This window comes from Mastigoproctus giganteus, chromosome 12 (assembly GCF_048544385.1).
Source record: "Mastigoproctus giganteus isolate SK-2022 chromosome 12, ASM4854438v1, whole genome shotgun sequence".
In the NCBI taxonomy this organism is placed as follows: Eukaryota; Metazoa; Arthropoda; class Arachnida; order Uropygi; family Thelyphonidae; genus Mastigoproctus; species Mastigoproctus giganteus.
This window is the reverse complement of record NC_143586.1, coordinates 153505565-153526921: the sequence shown is the minus strand read 5'-3', so window position 1 is coordinate 153526921 and position 21357 is coordinate 153505565. Positions and strand designations below refer to the sequence as shown.

General features: G+C 35.5%; 1 protein-coding gene across 1 annotated transcript in view; it reads left to right on the top strand.

The window, feature by feature from the left end:
* The window catches only part of LOC150077522 (transmembrane 7 superfamily member 3-like), a 133001-nt gene that overhangs the window by 92288 nt on the left and 19356 nt on the right, over positions 1 to 21357 (top strand). The window contains exons 6-7 of the mRNA XM_090385931.1: positions 727 to 807; positions 18579 to 18731. Of these exons, the coding sequence (XP_090242057.1) occupies positions 727 to 807; positions 18579 to 18731 (234 nt within the window). The remainder of the gene's footprint in view (positions 1 to 726; positions 808 to 18578; positions 18732 to 21357) is intronic.

The window sequence follows — 21357 nt, the reverse complement described above, 5'->3', positions numbered from 1 at the left end:
AAGTTCCTCATGAGGATGAAGAAATGGAAGGAGGTCATTCTGTCGAAGAAACATATTAACGACGAACCACCGATGAAAATAGAAGAAGTGCTCATACAAATCAATCGTTTAAAAATGTTTTTCGCCGCCGAAGAAGATACTGAAGGACTTTCGATGGTTTCTTCACTCCAAACAAATATTAAAAACAAAATTATCAGCCGGAAGAAGGTGCAGAAGAAAATAAGTGATTACTGTGTGCATTTTTCTTAAGATAAAGTCATAATATGCATAGCACAATTGTGTGTATATTATTTACAAAAATATTGTGCAAAATCTGTATATAATTTAATTTAATTTTACATTAAACGTTTAACGATTTTACTTTATCTCTTGTGTATGTAATTGTATATTATTTACAAAAATATTGTTCAAAATCTGTATATATATTTTAATTTAATTTTACATTAACGTTTAACGATTTTTCTTTCTTTCTTTTTTTTTTTCCTCCCTCAGACTTCTTGTTAGCGGACACTTCTCTCTAACGGACACATTTTCGTTCCCCATGGATGTCCGTTAAAGGGAAGTTTCACTGTATATAGTAAGAATGTACGACAATATTTGATAATTGAGATGTGTAAAATTAAATTAAAATTGCCTTTTAATTTTTATATTGGAACTGTATACTTTTGTTACTGATTTCACATCATATGGCTGTGTGACTTTTGACTTTTTTCCTCATTTTTTTAGAAATCTTTTACTTCGGATTCTTAGCATTTTCATTAGTTGGTTTTGTTCTTCTTACAAGATATGCAAGTCTTAGCTATACAGGTAGGGATGTATTTTGCTTTTTTAAGAGAAATAACTTCTGAAAAGAATAAACTTTGCTGCATTCTTAAGTTAAGAAGAAATTTATTAATAATTGTATTCCTGGAAATAGTTTAGATATAGACATTAAATTTAAATGTAGCCAAATATTCTGGGGTTGTTCTGGTAGTCCTTCCTTAGCAGCACCAATGTTAATAAACTATACTACTAATGATTACAAGAAAAACTTACTTAATATGGATATTGACTACTTGCTACTGTAGCCTAGCTTCTGAACTTCATTATGCTTCAGTACCAGCAGCTCTGCTTAATACAATAATGAATTGGTTGAACCCCATTCTTTCAATAAATGAACCATGTTGCTATCCATGATCATATGTGATATGTTATGTATTACTCAATGGACATGCATGAAAATTAATGATTAAAAGAGGAAATATGCTGATCCATGTTAATAGTAATAATTTTTTTAAATTTATTGTGTTAGTTATGAAATATTTTTACACACCCTTAGCCCTGCAACAACACAAAAATTTATGCAGTTAACTATATTTCTTAGATCTCTGCTAGATTCTGTCATCTGGTTGAGAAACTCTAATAAAGAAACAAATTAATTATATGTGTATCATGAAAGAAATCTTGTTGCATGCTATTTACAAACATTTTCTAAAAAAACTGTAATTAACATGAAAGGTGCAAGAGTGCACAAATACTAACATGCATTTGAATGAACTGTGGTTCAAGCCTGCATGACTGCTAAATTTGGTTAATGATTGTATTGTTGGAATGATAAATGGTAAACTGCTTAGGCTTGTGGTCATGCTGGAGTTTAAACAGAACTTTTTTATTTCTAGGCTAATTTTAAGTAAAAAAAAATGCATAATTAAATTACAATAGTTAGGATTTGTGCACTTGAATTCATCATTTCACTTGTTTCTGACATTGTATAAAAAATCAGTGTTATAAGCTTAGTAAATGTGCATAGTAAAACTTCACTATTTTGGTTTTCATTAATTCCTGTTCCCTATAACTGTGGATACTTTCATTTTGTTATCTATGTATTTTACTTATACAAGACAGAAGTTTTTTTTTCTAAATGAGAATTGAATAGCACAGTTACAAATATTTTTCAGAATGACTTCACAGGCAGGCACCTTGTAAAAGGAAAATTATTCAGCAAGAAAAAATTAAATGCAAATGAAAACATTAGGGCCTTGTTTTTGTCAGATAATCACCTGCATATCCTGTCACTGAAATTTTAGTAAGTGACAATGGCAAAATCAAGTGCCTTTTCTTACTTCCAATTCCAGAGTCTGCATGCAGCCTTAGAATTTGTATTGGCTGTAAATGATTGTATCAAAGGAAATAATTGAAGAAAATCCTTTTTAATGACTCTTGCATGAACAGGACACAAGAAGAGAAAATGGAGTTGCCATTGTTAAAAATTATAACGTAAACATTGCTATTTAAAAATTGGCTGCAAGTTGGTATCAATACTATAATGGTTAAATGATGACGATGCAGTCATTTTCTGCATCTTCTGAAAAAAGAAAAGGGACTGGAGGAATTTTCTATCACTCATACTTTCCCATCATAAAAAGCATCTAACCAATTCTTCTTTGAACTTTACTAAGCTCTGTGCCTCGACCACTGCAACAGGCAATCATTCCAATGTCCTTTATCACACTACCCATATGTAAATTTCATGATTTCCAGCCTTTTATTACTTCCAAAAATGTTATATTTGTGTACCCTGGTAATTCTCTCTTCTAACAGTGAAAATCTAACTCCTCTGTTCATTTCACTGATTCCCTTCAGGGACTTATATGCCATATCACTTATATACTACAATATGTATTCGCCAAGCTTTGCAGTACATGCTTTCTAGGCCATTCTTCATTGATTAGCACACCTCACCAATGTGGTTGCTTCTTTGAACCCTTTCTAAAAGCCCTTCTCTTTCTGTGGCATTTGTAAACACAGTATTCTAAATGCATTTTCACTATCGGCTTATATAAAGGGACAACCTTTTCCCTACTTATGAGGTTCTCTATAACAGACAGGACACTCTGTGTACCTTGCTTTCCTAACCATCTGTTTACACTGCATGAAAAATTAAAAATCTGACTAAATCATAACCCTCACTCTACTAAATCTTTGGGATCCTGAAACACTTTTATCTCCACTTTCAACAGCTGACAAGTAACTCCTGGATTTCTATTCTCTAGGTGCAAAATCTTATATTTAGAAACATTACACTTTATTTTAGTATTAGTAATGGCATATGATTACTATATAAGCTTAAAGCATCAGCCAAAAATAAAAAATCTAGTTCTTCCTTGAATTTATTCAAACTACACACTTCTAAAACAAAATGCAGAAGTTTGTTCCAACAATCAAAATTAGCCACCCACAGGCTAAAGGCAAACCTCTGCACATCTATCCTTACAGCTATACTTCCATAATTTGCATTCATGCACAATCTCATGTATATAGCCTGAGCAAGAGAAAGAATACCATCGGCATTGAGTTTGCTCAGTTCATTCAAAGCCTTAAACACACTTCAGTCAGATCACCTCACAGTGTAGTCTCCACACAGTGCAATTTGCAGACCTGTGTGCAATATTCAAGATATGGCTTGATCATTGCCTTGTGCAATGATATAATCACATACTTATCTCTGCTAGCAAAATTTCTGTATATCATCAACAAAACCTCATGACCTGTCCTGGCAGCCTGACGGCACAACTCAGAGAACTTCATATCTGACTACCTAATTGCCCTCAGGTCCTCTTCATTTTCAACTACCCTGAGTGTAGTACCACGCAGTTGGTATGTTAATCTGGGATTACTGCTACCCATATGCAATACCTTGCATTGCCAATGTTTAACTTCAACTGCCATTTCTCAGTCCATCTGGCTAATCTTTCTAGATCTTGTTACAGTAGCATGCATTGATAACTTTCATTAACCACCCTGCCAACCTTTGTATCATCTGCAAATTTAGACATTAAGCTTGATGTACCTTTTATTAATATCATTAATAAATATATAAAACAACAGTGGGCCCAGCACTAAACCCTAGGGGATTCCATTAATAATCACTCGCTGTCTTCTCCCAATCTACCATCCCTTATCGATAGCAATAACTTGCCCTTAATGCCACACTACTCCAATTTACAGAACAGTCTTTTGTGTGCAACAGTATCAAAAGCTGTCCTGAAATCCAAGTATATGATATCAATTTTTTTTATTCCATTCAGTTCCTTCATTACTGCATCATAATATCCAGTCAGATTGGTCAGACAAGGTTGCCCCTTAATAAATCCATGCTGTGACTGCAGTATAATTGTATTTGTAACCAGTGACTCCATTATTTTCCCTGAAACAGAAGTTACTCTAACAGTTCGGTAATTACTCATGTCACCTTTTGATACCCATTTGTGAACTGGGGATTCATTTGCACATCTCCAGTCCATAGGGATCTTCCCTGAATCCAAAGATGCTCTCTTAATTATGGCTGAGGGTTTGCTTACCTACTTTACTGTCTCCCTTAATATAATTAAAATCCACCCATGGTACTTTTTTTTTTTTTTTTTTTATATATATATATATATATATTTTTAGCTTCAGCAGTTTCTCTTCTACTTTCCTCTCAGTTATCATAAAATCATTAACTACCCTCTTTAAGTTTGATAAACATCTGGTTCCCTAAAGGATTCTTCATGTATGAATATAAATGCAAAATACCTATTCAGTTTTTCATCAACCTGAGCAGGATCATTAACAGTTAAACAATGGATGGATGTCAAGTGGGCCAATGCGATTCATTCCCTTTCTTTTGCTATTAATATAAGCAAGGAAGTCTTTGCTGCTTTTCTTTGTGAGAAACATCTCGTAATCTGCCGTGTCTTGCCTAACCTCCTCTGTGACTTGATTGGACACTATTTAGAATTTGTTGTTAATAACATCATCAGTTGGTCCCACTGCATAGAATTTAATAACTGTCTGAGACAACTGTAGACACTCTTACCAAAGCAAAAGCCCTTCCCTTTCCCCTTGACAGTAGTTTTGTCTTTATGCATGAAGAACTGCTGCTGATAATCAGATCAAGAGTATTATTCTCTCTCTTGTTGTCTTTCTAACATGCTGCTGTAGAGAAGCCATCCAATATATCCACAAAAGTCTTGCTAATGTGTGAGTGACCAACCCACAAGTTCCAGTCAGTATCTGGAAAGTTAAAATCTCCTATTATAAGACATTCTGAAATACTAGCCCACTCTATTTCTCCATATAGTTGTTGTACTCAACACAATCATTTGGACTATAACACACCTCATTTTTGCTTTCCCAGTACTTAAAAAAAGTAAAGTGCAGCCATTATCAACCCACTGCAGGATGGAAGCCTCCTCCACAATTCATGCTGAGGGAAATGGACCATAATCTGCCACGCTGGTCCAGTGCGGGTTGGCAGATCGACCGTATTCAGCAGTCAGGGGCTTGAACCCCGGTCTACTCAAAGAGCGTGTGCTACTGCACTCCCGCTCCTGCCCACTCGGCTACGGAGGCCGTTCCCAGTACTTATGTCACACCAAACTGATCGGCCCCAGGTGCCAAGCAATTTCTCTGTGCTTTCAGTGCGATTTCCTAAAAGCGATCTATAGTTCTATTATTAACCCCTACAAATTTATGCTTGGTCACACCAGGCACTGCTCCTGTCTCCCCACGGCTGGGCCGGTAACCTGGGTGGTAAAAACAAACCCCCAAGGGCCAAAAGGAGCCATCATGGATATAAGTAACTATCCACCTTTAGACCCCTTGAGCTCAAGATCAGAAATTCCTGACGTCGACCATGACTCCAATCATCCGAAGTGACTACCAACGGAAAATCAGAATAAAGACGTGCCAGCATTTCTTATAATGCATTCATTATCTACTCAACCTGTTGGCAAACTATCACCTTTTCTTATACAGAAATGTTTAGAATCGGTTTGTGGATCTCCTAAAATGGTTAAACGTCTCCAATCTGGAGACCTTCTAATTGAAACTTCTAAGACAACTAATTCAGAGAAGCTTTTAAAATTAACATCATTTAACAGTATTCCAGTGTCAGTTACGCCCCAATAACACTTTGAACCTCTAGAGGTGTTATCAGCGAATGGGACTTGCTATCCGTGTCAGAAGAAAAGAATTCAAGAACTCAGGGAACAAAAGGTGACTCTTGGAGAATAATGACCAAAAAAGATGGCAGCCTACTACCAACCAGGGTAGTAGGCTGCCATCTTTTTTATACACTTTAATATACACTGACTCGCTGCGAGTCAGTGTATATTAAAGCAGACAGAATTAGTCATTCAATAATGTGATCCAGAGCTAAGTTTATAGCATAAAGCTCAGCATTGAAGATACTGAATTCTACTGGTAACGAGACAGAAGTGGTGGTGAACCATGGGAATATTACCGCAGCACCTACTTGGGTCTCAGTTTTTGATCCATCTGTATAGATTTCACAAGCCTGAGAAAGAGATTAAGTTGAATGTAACTGTGTGATATTGGAAGGACACAGTGTGTTCTTCCCCCACCATTGAAAATAGCCATCATACATTGCACAGATATTTGTCCAGGGTGGATCTGGCAGTGTCATGTCCTGAAATATATTGCTGATTTCTATATTCCATGATTGAGCCAGTTCCTTAAATCTAAGTGGAGCAGGTCGGTTTTCATTTGGTTTACTGTTGTAAAATGTCTCCCATTCAGTATTGTAAAGACATCTCCAACTAGGGTGGGAGGGAAGACTGTGAATTTTTGCAACATACATCAGAAGTAATGTTTTTCTGCGAAGATGTAAGGGAGGTTCATGGGCTTTGAAGTAAAGGCTCTGAACCGGGGAGGTTCTGAAAGCCCCCAGAGCAACTCTCAGAGCACTGTGCTGTATGGTGTTTAATCACTCTTAAAGTACTTTTTCTAGCAGAGTCATACACTGGAGAACCATAGTCCAAGTGAGACCTGATGAGAGCACTATAAAGATGGATGAGGGTATGTTGATCAGCGCCCCGTGACATGGATGACACACACCGGAGGATGTTCAATTTCTTCAAGCAGACGGTTCAAAGGTAGGCCACATGTGCTTGAAAGTTCAGTTTCCTGTCTAGTATCAGGCCAAGGAAACGGACAGTGTGAGTAAGAGGAACTGGCACGTTATTTATCATTAGCTCTGGATCAGGATGAAGTGACCGAAGTTTGCAGAAATGAGTGGTAGTGGATTTCTGTTCATGGAGATGGTATCCATTGCGTAAGGTTCAGGATTGAATTCTATTAGAGCAATTTGCAGCTGTCTTTCAGTGGTAGTCATACTTTGCGATTGGCAGGATATGGTGAGGTCATCAGCATATATGTATACTTCAATCGTTTTTGGAAGATCTTCCAATATATTGTTGACCCTGATAGCAAATAGGGTTAGACTCAATATTGAACCCTGTGAGACACCATCTTCTTGAATGTGAGATGCTGACAGCATGTTTCGATATCGGACTTGAAATGTGCATAATTTTAAAAAGTTCTGAATTATTAAAGGGAGATAGCCTTTCAGTCCTAACTGATGCATATCTTTAATGATACCATGGTGCCATGTGGTATCAAATGCTTTATGAATATCCAGGTTGACCATCACTTAATGTTGCCTCTCGACAAATGCATTACGAATGTCGGAGTCAATTTTTACAAGTAAACCTAGGGTGGACCTGTTTTTACGGAAGCCATACTAATGATTGGAGAGTAGATTTTGGGAGTCTAGAATCCAGGTGAGCCTCTTATGCACCATCCTTTCAAATATTTTGCCCAAACAGCTTGTCAGTGATTATCAGTCTATAATTCTGAATTTGAGAAAGATCTTTGCCAAGTTTTGGTATAGCGCAAATATAGGAATGATGCCAAGAGAGATGATATGTATTATCTGAAAATATCCGGTTGTAAAAGAGCAATAGTATGTATAGGTCGGGTTCACATAGATGCTTGAGCATACTGTAGTGAATGCCGTCTTATTAATAGTTGAGGCAAAATTAATCCAGGAGTCATGATTTGCTTTTTTTTTCTGATTTGTCTAGCTCTGGCTCTGAGTTTTTTTTGAAAACAATTAGATTGGCGGTAGTTGAAAATTTGCGAAACTTGCTCCAAGCATGGTTTTCTCTCTTTTAGCTTTTTAGCAATCTTCATTCCACCACTGGTTTTGGTGTACCCGTTTGCACTGGTCAGATTTTGGAATGGAAATTTCAGCTGCCGATAATATGTGGCTGGTAATATGTTCAGTTACATCATCAATATGTTGTTGCTGTACATACTGTTTGTTGAGTAGGACACAAATAGAGTAGTTTTTCCAGTCTGCTTTGTGAAAATTCCAAGATGTACTGGCTTTAGGGCATGATACGACCTATGTTTGAATTGAGCTGATGATGGGAAAATGGTCACTGTGGAATGGATCATTCAACACAACCATTCCACTTGGAAAAAGAGATGCTGAACAGATGGATTAGTCTGTGGCAGATGTTGTAGCTGTAGGTAGTTGAACATGAGTTGGACAGCCAGTGTTTAATGCAATCAGATTATGGTTATCTAGGAATGTTTCAATTAACTGGCCTCTCCTATACATAGTGGAAGATCCCCACAGTGGACGGTGACCGTTGAAATCACCGAGCAAACAGACAGGAGGTGGCAGTTGTGTTAAAAGGTTGTCAAGTTCAGTCTGGGAACAAGGATAATTAGATGGTATATAAACAGATGCAAGGGTTAATGGTATTCCAATTGCCATCCGAACTGCTACAACTTCTAGGGAGGTTTCTAGTTGGGGATGTCTTGATGGTGTGGTAGTTTTGACAAGAATACCTACCCCTCCAAGAGGAGAAGAGTCAGAATTCCTGTTTCGCTTAAACAATGTATAGTTCTGAATTTGAGTGAAACTTTTGTGATAAAAATGTTTCCTGTAAGCATACTCCTACTGTGTTAGTTTGTATGAGTAAATCATTCAAGTCATCTATATTACTGAGTAATCCTCTGCAGTTCCATTGTAGAATTTATTGATTGGGTTTATTTAAGGAAGATTGATCTGACTGTTTTTTCTGAGGTTTCTGTCTGTTTAGTTTTGATTTTTCATTTCCAGGAAAGGTTGGGCATCCTGTGTCCATGGTATCATTGGCATGTAATTCTAGTACTGTGTCTTCATCCTCTGACCGAACCTCCATTTCCATGTTGCTATAACTTGGTTTCACTGTCTTCTGATTTTTAACACTAACAGATTTTGTTGTTTTGGGCGAGGTTGAGATGGCATCAGTTGGGATACTGATCGGCGTGTTGCTGGTTTCATTAAATGTAGATTTTTTATTGCACATTAGCATAGTTTTAGCCCAGGTGGCAAAGGAAATATTTGGTTCTACGGAGACATCTTTGAGTTACAGTTGACCAACTGTTTTTAGTGACCGATGCATATGATCGGCTAGGCATGGTTAACAATACTTGCTTCTGGGTATGTGACTTTATGCTCCACTTTATATTTCTGGATTTGTTTGCCTGTTTTCCAAAGGTCACATGCTTTAGAAAATGCAGGGTGGCTTCTTTTACAGTTAGGGCAAGTAGGAGTGGAAGCTGTAAAGTCTCCTTGGGAATGCGCCTTAGAGCCACAAATAGGACACACAGCATTGTCTCAGCATGCCGTCTGAGAATGGCCAAACTTCTGGCACTTTAAACAGTGAATGGGATTTGGGATGTAGGGCTGAATCTTGCAGTTTAAATAAACTGCTTTAACAGAAGATGGAAGAGTCAGAGTACTAAATGTCAAAATGATGGTAGTAAATTTATTTAGGCTATCAACTTCCACAACAAGGGATGGAAGTCTGTTCCACCAACCAACTACCCGCTGGCTAAAGGCAAATTTCCGCACATCTATCCTACATCTGTCTTTCCTCAATCTGAATTTATGCCCTCTCAGGTGATTATTCTGAGCAAGAGTAAGAATCCCATCGGCATTGAGCATGCTCAAACCATTCAAGGCTTTATACACCTCTATCAGAAGATTACCTCCCTGGTGCCTAGTCTCCAGACACTGTAATTTTCAAAACTTAAGCCTTTCTTCGTAAGAGCAACCCTTTGTTCCATTCACTAATCTTGTTGCCCTTCTCTGTACTCGTTCCAGCAGCTCTACATCCTTCTTAAAATGAGCCCTCCAGACCTTTATACAGTACTCAAGGTGTGGCCTGACCATTGCCTTATACAAGGGAATAATCACCTCCTTATCCCTGCTAGAAAAATTCCTGTATATCATTGACAAGACACCATGAGCTACTCTTGCAGCCCATCTGCACTGCTCAGAGAACTTCATATCTGCCTGCACAAATACCCCCAGGTCCTTTTCATTCTCTACCACTGTCAGTGTAGTACTTGGGTGTCAAACTGGCGGCCCGCGACAAAATTTTTGTGGCCCGTGATGCCCAAAAATAAAATGTTTAAGTAAACAATTAAAAAGTACCTATTTATAATTCTAGAATATAAGGATTAAAAAACCTCTGTAATAAATATTAAAATAATCATTTTAATTGATAATAATTAAAAAAAAGTGGATTGATGGAGCCTTGATTAGAAAGAACTAAAAATATAAATAGTAATTTCAAATGAATGAAAATTGAAATTATTATCTTTAAATAACATTGTAACTTTTTAGTTTATTTCTTTAAAAATAAAAGAGTTGCATTTTATTTTTTTAATATATTTTTTAAATGGAGAAATCTTAATCTGAATTTCTTTTACATTTAAACTAATATTACAATATTGCAAATGCAACGTTTTTTATAATTTTATCGAAAAGATACTTCATTCGCACTAGTTTCTTTGTCGGGATCTGTTCTGTTGTGTGCGTTGTTAGCTATCTATAATTTAACAAATACCTAAGTAATTGTTTTTTTAATTTTATAATTTTAATTTCAACTATAGAATTTATATAGAAAATGTCGCTTTCAACGTCAGTCAAGAAAAGAAAAATTGATAACAAGGGAAGAAAATTCCAAGAAAAGTGGGAGCTGAACTATTTTTCTATGGAAGTGAACAGTAAAATTACATGCTTAATTAAAGAAAATATTAGTGTTGCTAAAGAATACAACATTAAGTGACATTATAACTCTAATCATAAGGAACAATATTCGGGCTTCGAAGGAAAAATAAGAGAAGAAAATTTAAAAACAATGAAGAAAACACTTCATAGTCAACAACAAGTATTTACAAAATTCACGAAAACTAATGAATCAGTAAAGTTACGAAATAAGCTATTTGTTAGCAAAATGTTCAAAATCGTTCATGGGTTGTTCGTTAATTAAAGAATGTATGATAAAGCAGCTGAAATCGTCTGTCCTGAAAAAGTGCAATCATTTCGCGATATTTCGTTATCAAGAAATACAGTGGTAGAGAGAATTAGCGAAATGGCAGATAACATCAGTTCACAACTACAGGATATATCTAAAGAAGCTTTGTTCTTTTCAATTGCGATTGATGAAAGTACAGATATACGAAATGTTGCTCAAGTTGCTGTATTTTTTCGTGGTTGCAATAATAACATGAGGATCGCCGAAGAATTGTTGGAAGTTATCCCTCTTCTTGGAACTATGACTGGCAAAGATATTTTTGCTGCTGTGTGGAGCATTTTAGAAAAGTGTAAGCTTCCACTTGACAGACTTGTGTCTGTAACAACCGACAGTGCTAAATCAATGACAGGTGAAAATTGAGGATTTCTGTCAAAACTGATTAGAAAATTACAAGCTGATTACCCAGATAAACCGAAAACCAAGGCTTTCCACTGCCTTATTCATCAACAAGTTCTGTGTTTAAAAATATTAAAAATGGACGATGTATTGAAAACAGTAACAAAAACAATCAACTTTATTCGAGTGAGAGCACTCAACCATCAGCAATTACTTCTCTTCTTAAAGATTTAGAATCTGAGTTTGACGATCTTCCTTATTATACAGAAGTTCAATGGTTATCATGCCACAAAGTTTTAAAGAGATTTTATATGCTTTTGGAGGAAATAACAGTTTTTCTTGAAATGAAAAATGAAAATGTATCAGTTATAAAAAAATCCTTTGTGGATTAAGGATTTGCCATTTTTAATTGATATTACAAGCCACCTCAATAATCTTAACATTTCATTGCAAGGTAAAAATAAGTTAATAACGAACATGTACGACGCAATAGCAAATTTTGTACAAAAACTAACGTTGTTTAAAAATCATTTAAAAAAAGATGTTTTGACTTATTTTCGTACTTGTGAGCAGTTAAAAACAAAAAATCAAAATTGCTCTTTCTCACAATATTGTGACAAAATTGAGGAAATCAAAAACGAATTTGATAAGCATTTTAATAATTTCAAAGAGTTAGAAGATATGTTTTCTCTTTTTGTTGGACCTTTTTCATTTGAAATCGAAAAAGCTCCCACTTTGATTCAACTGGAATTAATTGATTTCCAAAATGATTCATTTCTGAAAGACAAATGTCGAGAAGTAGGAATTCCAAAAATATATTCTTACTTAGGTGAAAAATACTCGGAAATTAAAACGTTTGCTGCGCAAATCATGTGTTACTTTGGGAGTACATACTTATGTATGAAATTAAATAAAATGGCGTATAGATCGAGATTAACAGATAAGCATCTTTCTGACATACTGAAAATTGTATGTTCCTAGTCTTTGACTTCTGATGTTGAAAAACTAGTAGGGGGTAAATGCTGGCAGGTTTCCGGGAAAACAAATATAATTATTTTCATAAATATATTGAATATTTACTTTTTAAATAAAAATAATAATATAACAATTATATATACTAAAACCAAAGGAGTGCAAGGCAGCCAAAGTAAACACCTCTATTAGTTACAATTTATTAGGAAACGTTTCAGAAATTGTTATTGTTACAAAATCCATCTTCAGTCTTTGTAGCAATTTCCAAAACGCTTTCTAATAAATTGTAACTAATAGAGGTGTGTTACTTTGGCTGCCTTGCACTCCTTTAGTTACCAGTTCATTAACAGCCACTTTACTCCCATTTCTTCACTATACATACTGAATTCTAAATTACTTGTATTCTGTAGATCTCAATAAAAATGTAAATGTTAATTACATATTTAATTATCCTGATTATGCTACTGAATCCTGAATCAATATATAATATTTAAGAAAATTTTATGCGGCCCCCGAAAATCATACCATCACACAAAATGGCCCTTGACAGAAATGAATATGACACACCTGGTGTAGTACCACAGAGTTGATACGTTGCTCTGGGGTTGCTGTTTATTGTATTGTATATGATGCACTTATGAAATTCCTCACGGTGCACTAAATTGATCTGAGTTAACTTATATCACTTGTTACCGATACAAGTATCAATTGCCACAATTGATACAAGTATCAAACTTGTATCGATTGTTAACGATAATGCACCTTCCACAAAGTCCTTATTGCTTATCTTAATAGAGATGAAAGGATACCTAATTTTGTGCATTATCACTGTTTGATTCATATTGAGGCCTTCTGTTCATGAATGGAAGTTCAAAAAGAAATTATAGGATGTCTCGAAGCCATTGTTAAAGTGATCAACCATTTTATTGCTAAATCCCTAAATAAGCAACTTCTAAAAATATTTTTGGAAGATCTTCAAGCACCGCATTCTGATCTTATTACCCATATAGAGGTTCGTTGGCTCTGTCATGGAAAGGCACTCTCCAGAATTTGGGAGGTGTTTGAAGAAGTAAAAGCTTTTCTAATAGAAAGCAATAAAGAAAACCTTTTTAATGAAAGTTTTACTGAAAATTTCAAGATTACACTTTCATTCATTATTTGAGAGAAGGAGATGCATTTGAGAAAAAACTTCAAATGTTTCAGAATCAAGTTTTAAAAGGAAATTTGCTTCATTTTCCTACTCTTAAAAAATGTCTAGAGGAAACTGCTGGTGAGTGCCCATCATTTGTAATGAATGTAATCAAAGACCTTAGTGACTAATTTCAAGAAAGATTTGAATACTTGAAAGAGCATCTGCCAAAATTTGAATTAATGATAAATTACAGAAATTTTGAAATCAGTAACTTGGAACAAATTTTCTATCAAAATGATGTAGCAGCTGCCAAGTTAGAACTTGTTGATATGCAGACGTCTTTTGTCTTTTCCAACACAAAACCATTTTAAAATTCTGGGGTTCTTCCGACTGCAAAAAAATTTCCTTTATTACAAAGAGAAGTGTTCAAAATGCTTTTTAATTAATGAACAATGGATTTTTCATTAATGAATCAAAAACAAAAAAAGGACAAGATTGTCGACATCACATTTGGAAAAAAATTGCGATTATCTCTTCGTAATGGAGAAATTAATTTCAAAGGTTTGGCATCATCTCTTCAAAGTTAAGGTTCACACTGTTAAGGTAATAAATATTAGCGCCCAAAAATTTTAAGTGAGAAATATAATTCTTGTATTCATAATGTGGCTAAAAAATTAATTTAAAAAATACATTTTTAATCTTTAAGCGAAAAAAATTATATTTTAATATATTGTGCTCGCACATATTGTAAGCTGCAAAATAATGCTCATTTAAAGCAAAAGGTTAAGAACCCCTACTCTAGATAGCCAAGGCCAGAAGGGTTTACAACTTCATCATGACTGCATACATATATAATTATTAAGGCAGCTGGATTTAAACTGCCACAGTCACAGTGGGCCATGCTTTTTTGTGGCAGCATATAGGCTCAAACCCAAAATCTTCTTACTTGTGGCTGCACCACTAGCTTAGATTATGGCCAGCCCAGTTGGCATGACTTCTCTCTCTCTCTCTCTCTCTCTCTTCCCCCCCTATTCATGCATGTACACTAATGCTGGGATCATTGTTAATAAATGTAATGAATTTGAAGTACTGATTAATTCGTTGAATGCAAACATTGTAGGAATAGTGGAAATGTTGTGTCACTCAGACATAAGTGATGGTGAATTTGAAAATGGGGAGTTCAATGTGTACAGCAAGGAGAAACAGGGCAGGAGAGACGAAGGGGTTATGCTCTTTGTTAAGAAGAATATTAAATATAAGATAGTGCTTCCAGTTGACTTGGGTGATAAGTGCAATGTTGAGTTAGTTTGTGATATAAGCACTGGGAAAATAAAACTGAGAGTAGCAGTGTGTTATAGGCCTAATAACTGTCATGAGTTTACCAAACAGCTGTACAGGGAAATAGAGTGAGCTAGCAAACCGGAATGTCTCATAATGGGGGATTTTAACTTTCCAGGTGCTGACTGGAAATTGTGGGTTGGTTTATATCTAAACCCTGAACAGCATTTCTTAGTTGGTATAAAAAGCTTAGTAGCTTCTGTGAATTCTTTCCTGAATGCTTCCCATTTAGAATTTGTGGCTTGCAATGTCATCAGTTGATCCTACTGAAGAGAATTTGAAAATTGCCAACAACCACTGTAGTTGCCCTTAAAAAAGCAAAATCTGTCCGTTTCCCCTTAATAATACTTATATTTTTAAGTAGATCCTACATCAATGCAAACATAAAGGAACTACTAGCTATCACTGATAGCTAGTAGTTCCTTTATCAATATTGTTAATCCATGAGTTTTCCTAGCTATCATATTAACCATAAAAGAAAAAAAGGAAAAAAAAAAAAGGGGAATAGCTATAGACATGCACAGAAGTAGATTTCTCTTTTACTAGTCATGTTAACTTGTATAATATGTAACAGGAAGGGTGATTAGTCATTGTAACATTGGTGAGTCAAAATCAGCACCAGAAAATTACCTGAATGGCACCACAAGACCATTTATTTAATCATCCTGCCAAGCCATTGCTGTGAAAGTTGCCAAAAAATCAGATTTCATTCTGAAATTAAATTTAAAATTCAGTTTCAAAGTGAATCCCTTTAAATATGCATTTCAAAATATTTGCATACCCTTCATGTGCATTTTTGCAAATTAACAGTAGGAGTTTTTTTATACGTGGATTCGTAGATTTTAAAAATTTACTAATGGTAGCAGTGATCTTAAACCAAAGTGAACTGGGCAGGCCTGGAAGCTCCCACAACAGTGTGAACCTGACATAGGCACCCCTAAATAGTTGCCAAATGGTGATCTGATTTGTGATAAAGGCAGTATTTTAAATCTTTCTAATCGTAGTTTTACTGAATATTAAATATCCCTTTTAGAAAAAAGGTCTTAATTTCTGTGTAGCCTTAACTAAAGTTTCAACACTCAGTTTTATCCTAGAATTATAGTGGAAACTTAAGGGCATAAGACACATAGCATTATTATCAGTAGAGGCAAATGATGCCAGAATGCTAGCATATATAGCATCAGCCAAAAAAAAAAAAAAAAAAAACCCTTCCCGTTTCACCCATCCATTCAATGCAAAGGTTTGTCTAGTTCAGCCTTGAATTTATTTAAACTGTCATCTTTCACAACTACAGATGGAAGTTTGTTCCAGCAAACAACTACCAACTGGCTAAAGGCAAACTTCTGCACATCTATCCTACAGCTGTCTTTCCTCAATTTGAATTTATGGCCTCTCAGGTGATTATTCTTAGCAAGAGGAAGAATCCCATCAGCATTGAGCATGCTCAAACCATTCAAGGCTTTATACACCTCAATCAGATCACCTTGCAGGTGCCGACCGGGCTAGCCGGATGGTTAAAGCGCCTGCCTGGCAACCCAAAGGTCGCGGGTTCGAATCCCGCCTCGGGCTTGGATCAAAGTACTGCAAAAAACCTTGGGAGGTGCACTATGGCCACAGAAGCCGATGCGCCAATAACTACCAAAAAAAAAAAAAAAAACCCTTGCAGGTGTCTAGTCTCCAGACACTGTAATTTGCAAAACTTAAGCCTTTCTTCGTGAGAGCAACTCTTTGTTCCATTCACTAATCTTGTTGCCCTTCTCTGTACTCGTTCCAGCAGCTCTACATCCTTCTTAAAATGAGGCCTCCAGATCTGTATACAGTACTCAAGGTGTGGCCTGACAATTGCCTTATACAAGAGGATAATTACCTCCTTATCTCTGCTAGCAAAATTGCTATATATCATTGACAAGATCCCATGGGCTGCTTTTGCAGCCTTTTTGCACTGCTCAGAAAACTTCATATCTGACTGCACAATCATCCCCAGGTCTTTTTCATTCTCCACTACCCTGAGTGTAATACCACACAATTGGTATGTTACTCTGGAGTCTGGGGGCTCACATCTGGTGAGTATGGGCTTGGCAAACCCAGGGTCCTGAGCTGGATATCATCATTCTTCTCTTTCTTGGTGATTCCTTTTTTACTCTCTCTCTCTCTCTCTCTCTCTCTCTCTCTCTCTCTCTCTCTCTCTCTCTCTCTCTCTCTCTCTCTCTCTCTCTCTCTCTCTCAGGGGGTAACTTGGGATTTTTTTTTTTTTTTTTTTTGGCTGGTGCAGCATAAGCCTCAGGCTTCCTTGTACCATATGGCTAATAATAATAATATGCAGCAATTTGCACTTGTCAATGTTAAACCTCAGTTGCCACCTCTGAACCCTCTGCTCAACTTTTCTCAAACCTGTTGCAATAGCATACTGTCCTTACTCTCATTAACAACCCTACCAACCTTTGTATCGTCTGAAACCTTCCACAATAAGCATGATATACCTTTATCAATATCATTGATAAATACAGAAAATAGCAATGGGCCCCAACATGGACCCCTGGGGGACACCACTAATAATATTAGTCCATGAAGAGCAGTGTCCATTGATTACCACTCACTGCCATCTCCCACTCAACCATCCCTTTATGCATAGCAGCAACTTGCCCTTAAGCCATACTGCTCCAACTTGTACAGTAGTCTTCCATGTGCAACAGTATCAAAAGCTTTCCTAAAATCCAATTATATGATATCAATATTTTTTGCATCCAGTTCCTTTGTGAACACATCAGTATCCAATCAGATTGGTCAGGCAAGACTTCCTTAACAAACCCATGCTGTTTCTGAACTATAACTGCAGTCTTGTCTAGATGATCCTGCAGTACTTCTTTAACCACTGACTTCATTATTTTTTCCGGAACAGAAGTTAAACCAATAGGCCTGTAATTACTTGTGTCACCTTTCAATCCCCTTCCCCTTTGTGAAATGGGGATACATTTTCAGTCCATAGGGACCGCCCCTGAATCCAAGAATGCCCTCATAATCATAACTAAAGGCCTGTGTACTTCCTTTGCTGCCTCCTTTAATGTACCTGGATCGATTCCATCCACCCCAGGTGCCTTCCTCCTTATGTTTAACTTCAACAATTTCTCCTCCACCTTGCTCTCAGTTATTACAAAATCCTTTAGCTCCCTGTTACAGTTTGATAAACTTCTGGCATTCTCTTCCCTTATTAACTCCTCATGACTGTGTCGATTAATGTTAATACATCAGCAGCATCATGAAAAATCAAAGGTGATCTTTTGTAAAATGAGTGTGGTAGTAGTGTGGCATAAGCATTTTATGATGGTAATATTATATACTATTAATTAACTTATTATCAATTGCTGATAAAATTAGAAATTGACTATTACCATTTTCCATTGTGTACTGAACTGTTTGTAAAACAAAGGTGTTTTTTTTTTTTTTTTTCTTCCCTTGTGGTGAATTTGTATTCCAGGTATTGCATGTTTGTGTTATATAATGAAAGAGACTGTGATGCTACCTGCCATGTTTTATTTAAGATGGATTTATAATTTTTTTTTTGGTTTTTATGTTATGACTTCAATGATTTATTTTAGGCCGTGATATTCTCACCATGACATCTGGAGCTGTAGGAGGACTTCTATGTGTAATGTTATGGTGGTTTCTAGGAGTTCCTGTTATCTCAATGATATTAGTGGGACTTGTTTTGGGCTACCTTCTTACTGCCACACTCCTTTTTACTCCTTTGGGTAAGCTACAAAGAATGAGTTAGGTATTGTATGGTGTATAATCTAATTGATATTGGATATGTATTTGTCAGTGCCATTGTACTTAACCATTACAGAATTTTTAATATACTTTGGAATAATTTTTATTTAAATTTAAGTTCAGGCTTTGTTAAAACTATTTAATAGTTATTAAAATGAACCTGCTGATTGTTAATATAAGTTACATAAACAGACAAAAGCAAGAGCTGCTGACAGAATTTATAGGCAAACTGCATATAATTTTGGCTTTTGTTGATGTGTACTGATATTTTGGTGACATGCACATATATTTTGAAATAGTATTACAGTTAGTATTAACACTTAAAAATAAATTTATAGGAAAATAAAAGTGTGTCTGATCATAGTAAAAAGGAACATTTTTTACTTTTGGGTCAAGCTGTGAATCAGAACAAATCTCAAAATGTTAACAAAAGTTTATTTTGTGTACATAAACTAATCTCAGCACAGACAGAGAAGAACAACTAAAACTGTGTATTAAGTCTTTACAGTGCACAGTTGATAAACAAAAACCAGAGTTCAGTCATCATGCTGATATCAAGCAATTGTTAATTTCATGTGCATTTACTTTTGCAACTCGTTTATTGACTGCTTAAGAATGATCATATATGTACATCCAGCACATTACTTTGGCACCATTTGATGCATAAACATGTGGGCAGCAGTGAACATGTTAAAGGTAATTGAGAATATTCAAATACAATAAATCAAGTTAATACTCAGTATTGACTCAAAGCAGAAGGTTTGTGGTTAAAGAAAAGTATGATAGTCAATGCAGGTGAACTTGGCTTTCTGTACTGGTAGGAGTAATCATATTTCAGTGACATGTTAGTGCATTTTGAAATAGTATTGCATTTTTAGATTCAAAAGCAATAAATTTATTTAATATATGTGAACTAAAAATGCAATACTATTGAGAATTTGTTCCACATTAATCAGTTATTTCAGAGATCTCTGCATCCTTCCCCTCACGTAACAGATCCTGCCATGTCACTTCTCTCGTGTTCATTATGGAGAAATGGAGGGGAGAGTGCTTCTACTCCACCTAGTTTCCTAGAAACATCCTTTTTAAGCTCTGATGCTCTCGATTACAGAGGGCAGGTACATTTTATTTACTTATAGCTTTCAATTGCTTTTGATTCTGTTAGATCATCTACATTATTAGACCACCACAAACACTTCTGTTCCTTTCTACACTTTATTGATTCTTCCTTCAATATTGTACTTTTATTCTTGATAAATAGGATCAAGCTTATCTAAAGCCTGGTACAGAATAGGCATTATATTTGTATTCTATTAATTATTTATACTTTATATTTTTCAGCACATCAACACAAGGCAAAATGGATTACTAGTTGTTTTCAGAAATCGTAAAAGGCTTCTCTCAATTTAATGTCTAATGTGAGATGGGATAATGTGGCGTTCCTTTTTACTATCTAAAAGTCAAATATGCATTGTAACCTAAAACTTGATCCCCACTGCTAACCCAGCAGTGGTGGCAGGTCATCTGACAAGGTGACTTCCCATCATCTTTGCAACTATTTGGCTTTTTTTTGCTTGAAGAGTTGCATGGTACTAGATAAGTACTGATGATGATTGTTTATGGTGTCAGGTTGCTTGTTTCTACCACTAATTCAATAAACATCTACAGTTGTACCCTAGTTTTTTTTTTTTTTTTTTTTTTTCATTATTGTTTTCATATAATTAAAGATAAGAACACAAAATCCAATATTCTCTCAAGATGGCCACTACATTGCAGGAAGCAAGATATATAATTTCATATTTTGTGCGCTATGAAACTCAACAAATCTGAAATAAATCGGGAAAACAGCAGTAACTAAGTGTTGAATATGTATAATTTTTTTTTTTTTTTTAAATTTTAATATTTATATACATAATAAACAGGGCGCCTCCGTAGCCAGGTGGGAAGGAGCAGCAGTGCATAGCACACGCTTCTTGATTAGACCGGGGTTCGAGCCCGTCACCACCAAATACGGAGAATGCGGAAAGGTCAGGGAATGACCACCGCATATCCCGGAGCAATATGGCCTTAGTTGCTAATGCTCCTAAAAACCAAATAACAAACAACAAACATAATAAACAGAAATATATGTGAAATTTCATGTACTTAAGTCTTTTAAACTGAAAATGGAAATGAATAAGAGGCTGATGTTTTTATTTTATGTCTTAAACATTTTTTGCAATTTTCAGCAGAATTATTTTTTTTTTTTAAGATTTAAAGGAAATTAAAAACACTGTTACACCACATGATATAGTGTTAAATGTTTATTTAGGTGTATCAATTTACATTTAATACTTTGGCAATGTCTTGAGACTCAACTGAATCCCATCATCAGGCCTACAGGGGAAGTTAAAACATGAAAACAAATTAGCAATTGTAGGGTTATGACAGGATTGCATTATATTAATGAATTTTAATACGATATCGGCATAACGTTAAGATAAATTACTTTAAAGTAAATTCTTTACAAAATTACAAAGAATATTTATGAGAAATTGTCCACAACAAATATTGAGAAATTTTGGATTTAAATTTGGAAAGCACGAGGACCACTTGATGTTATAGAAA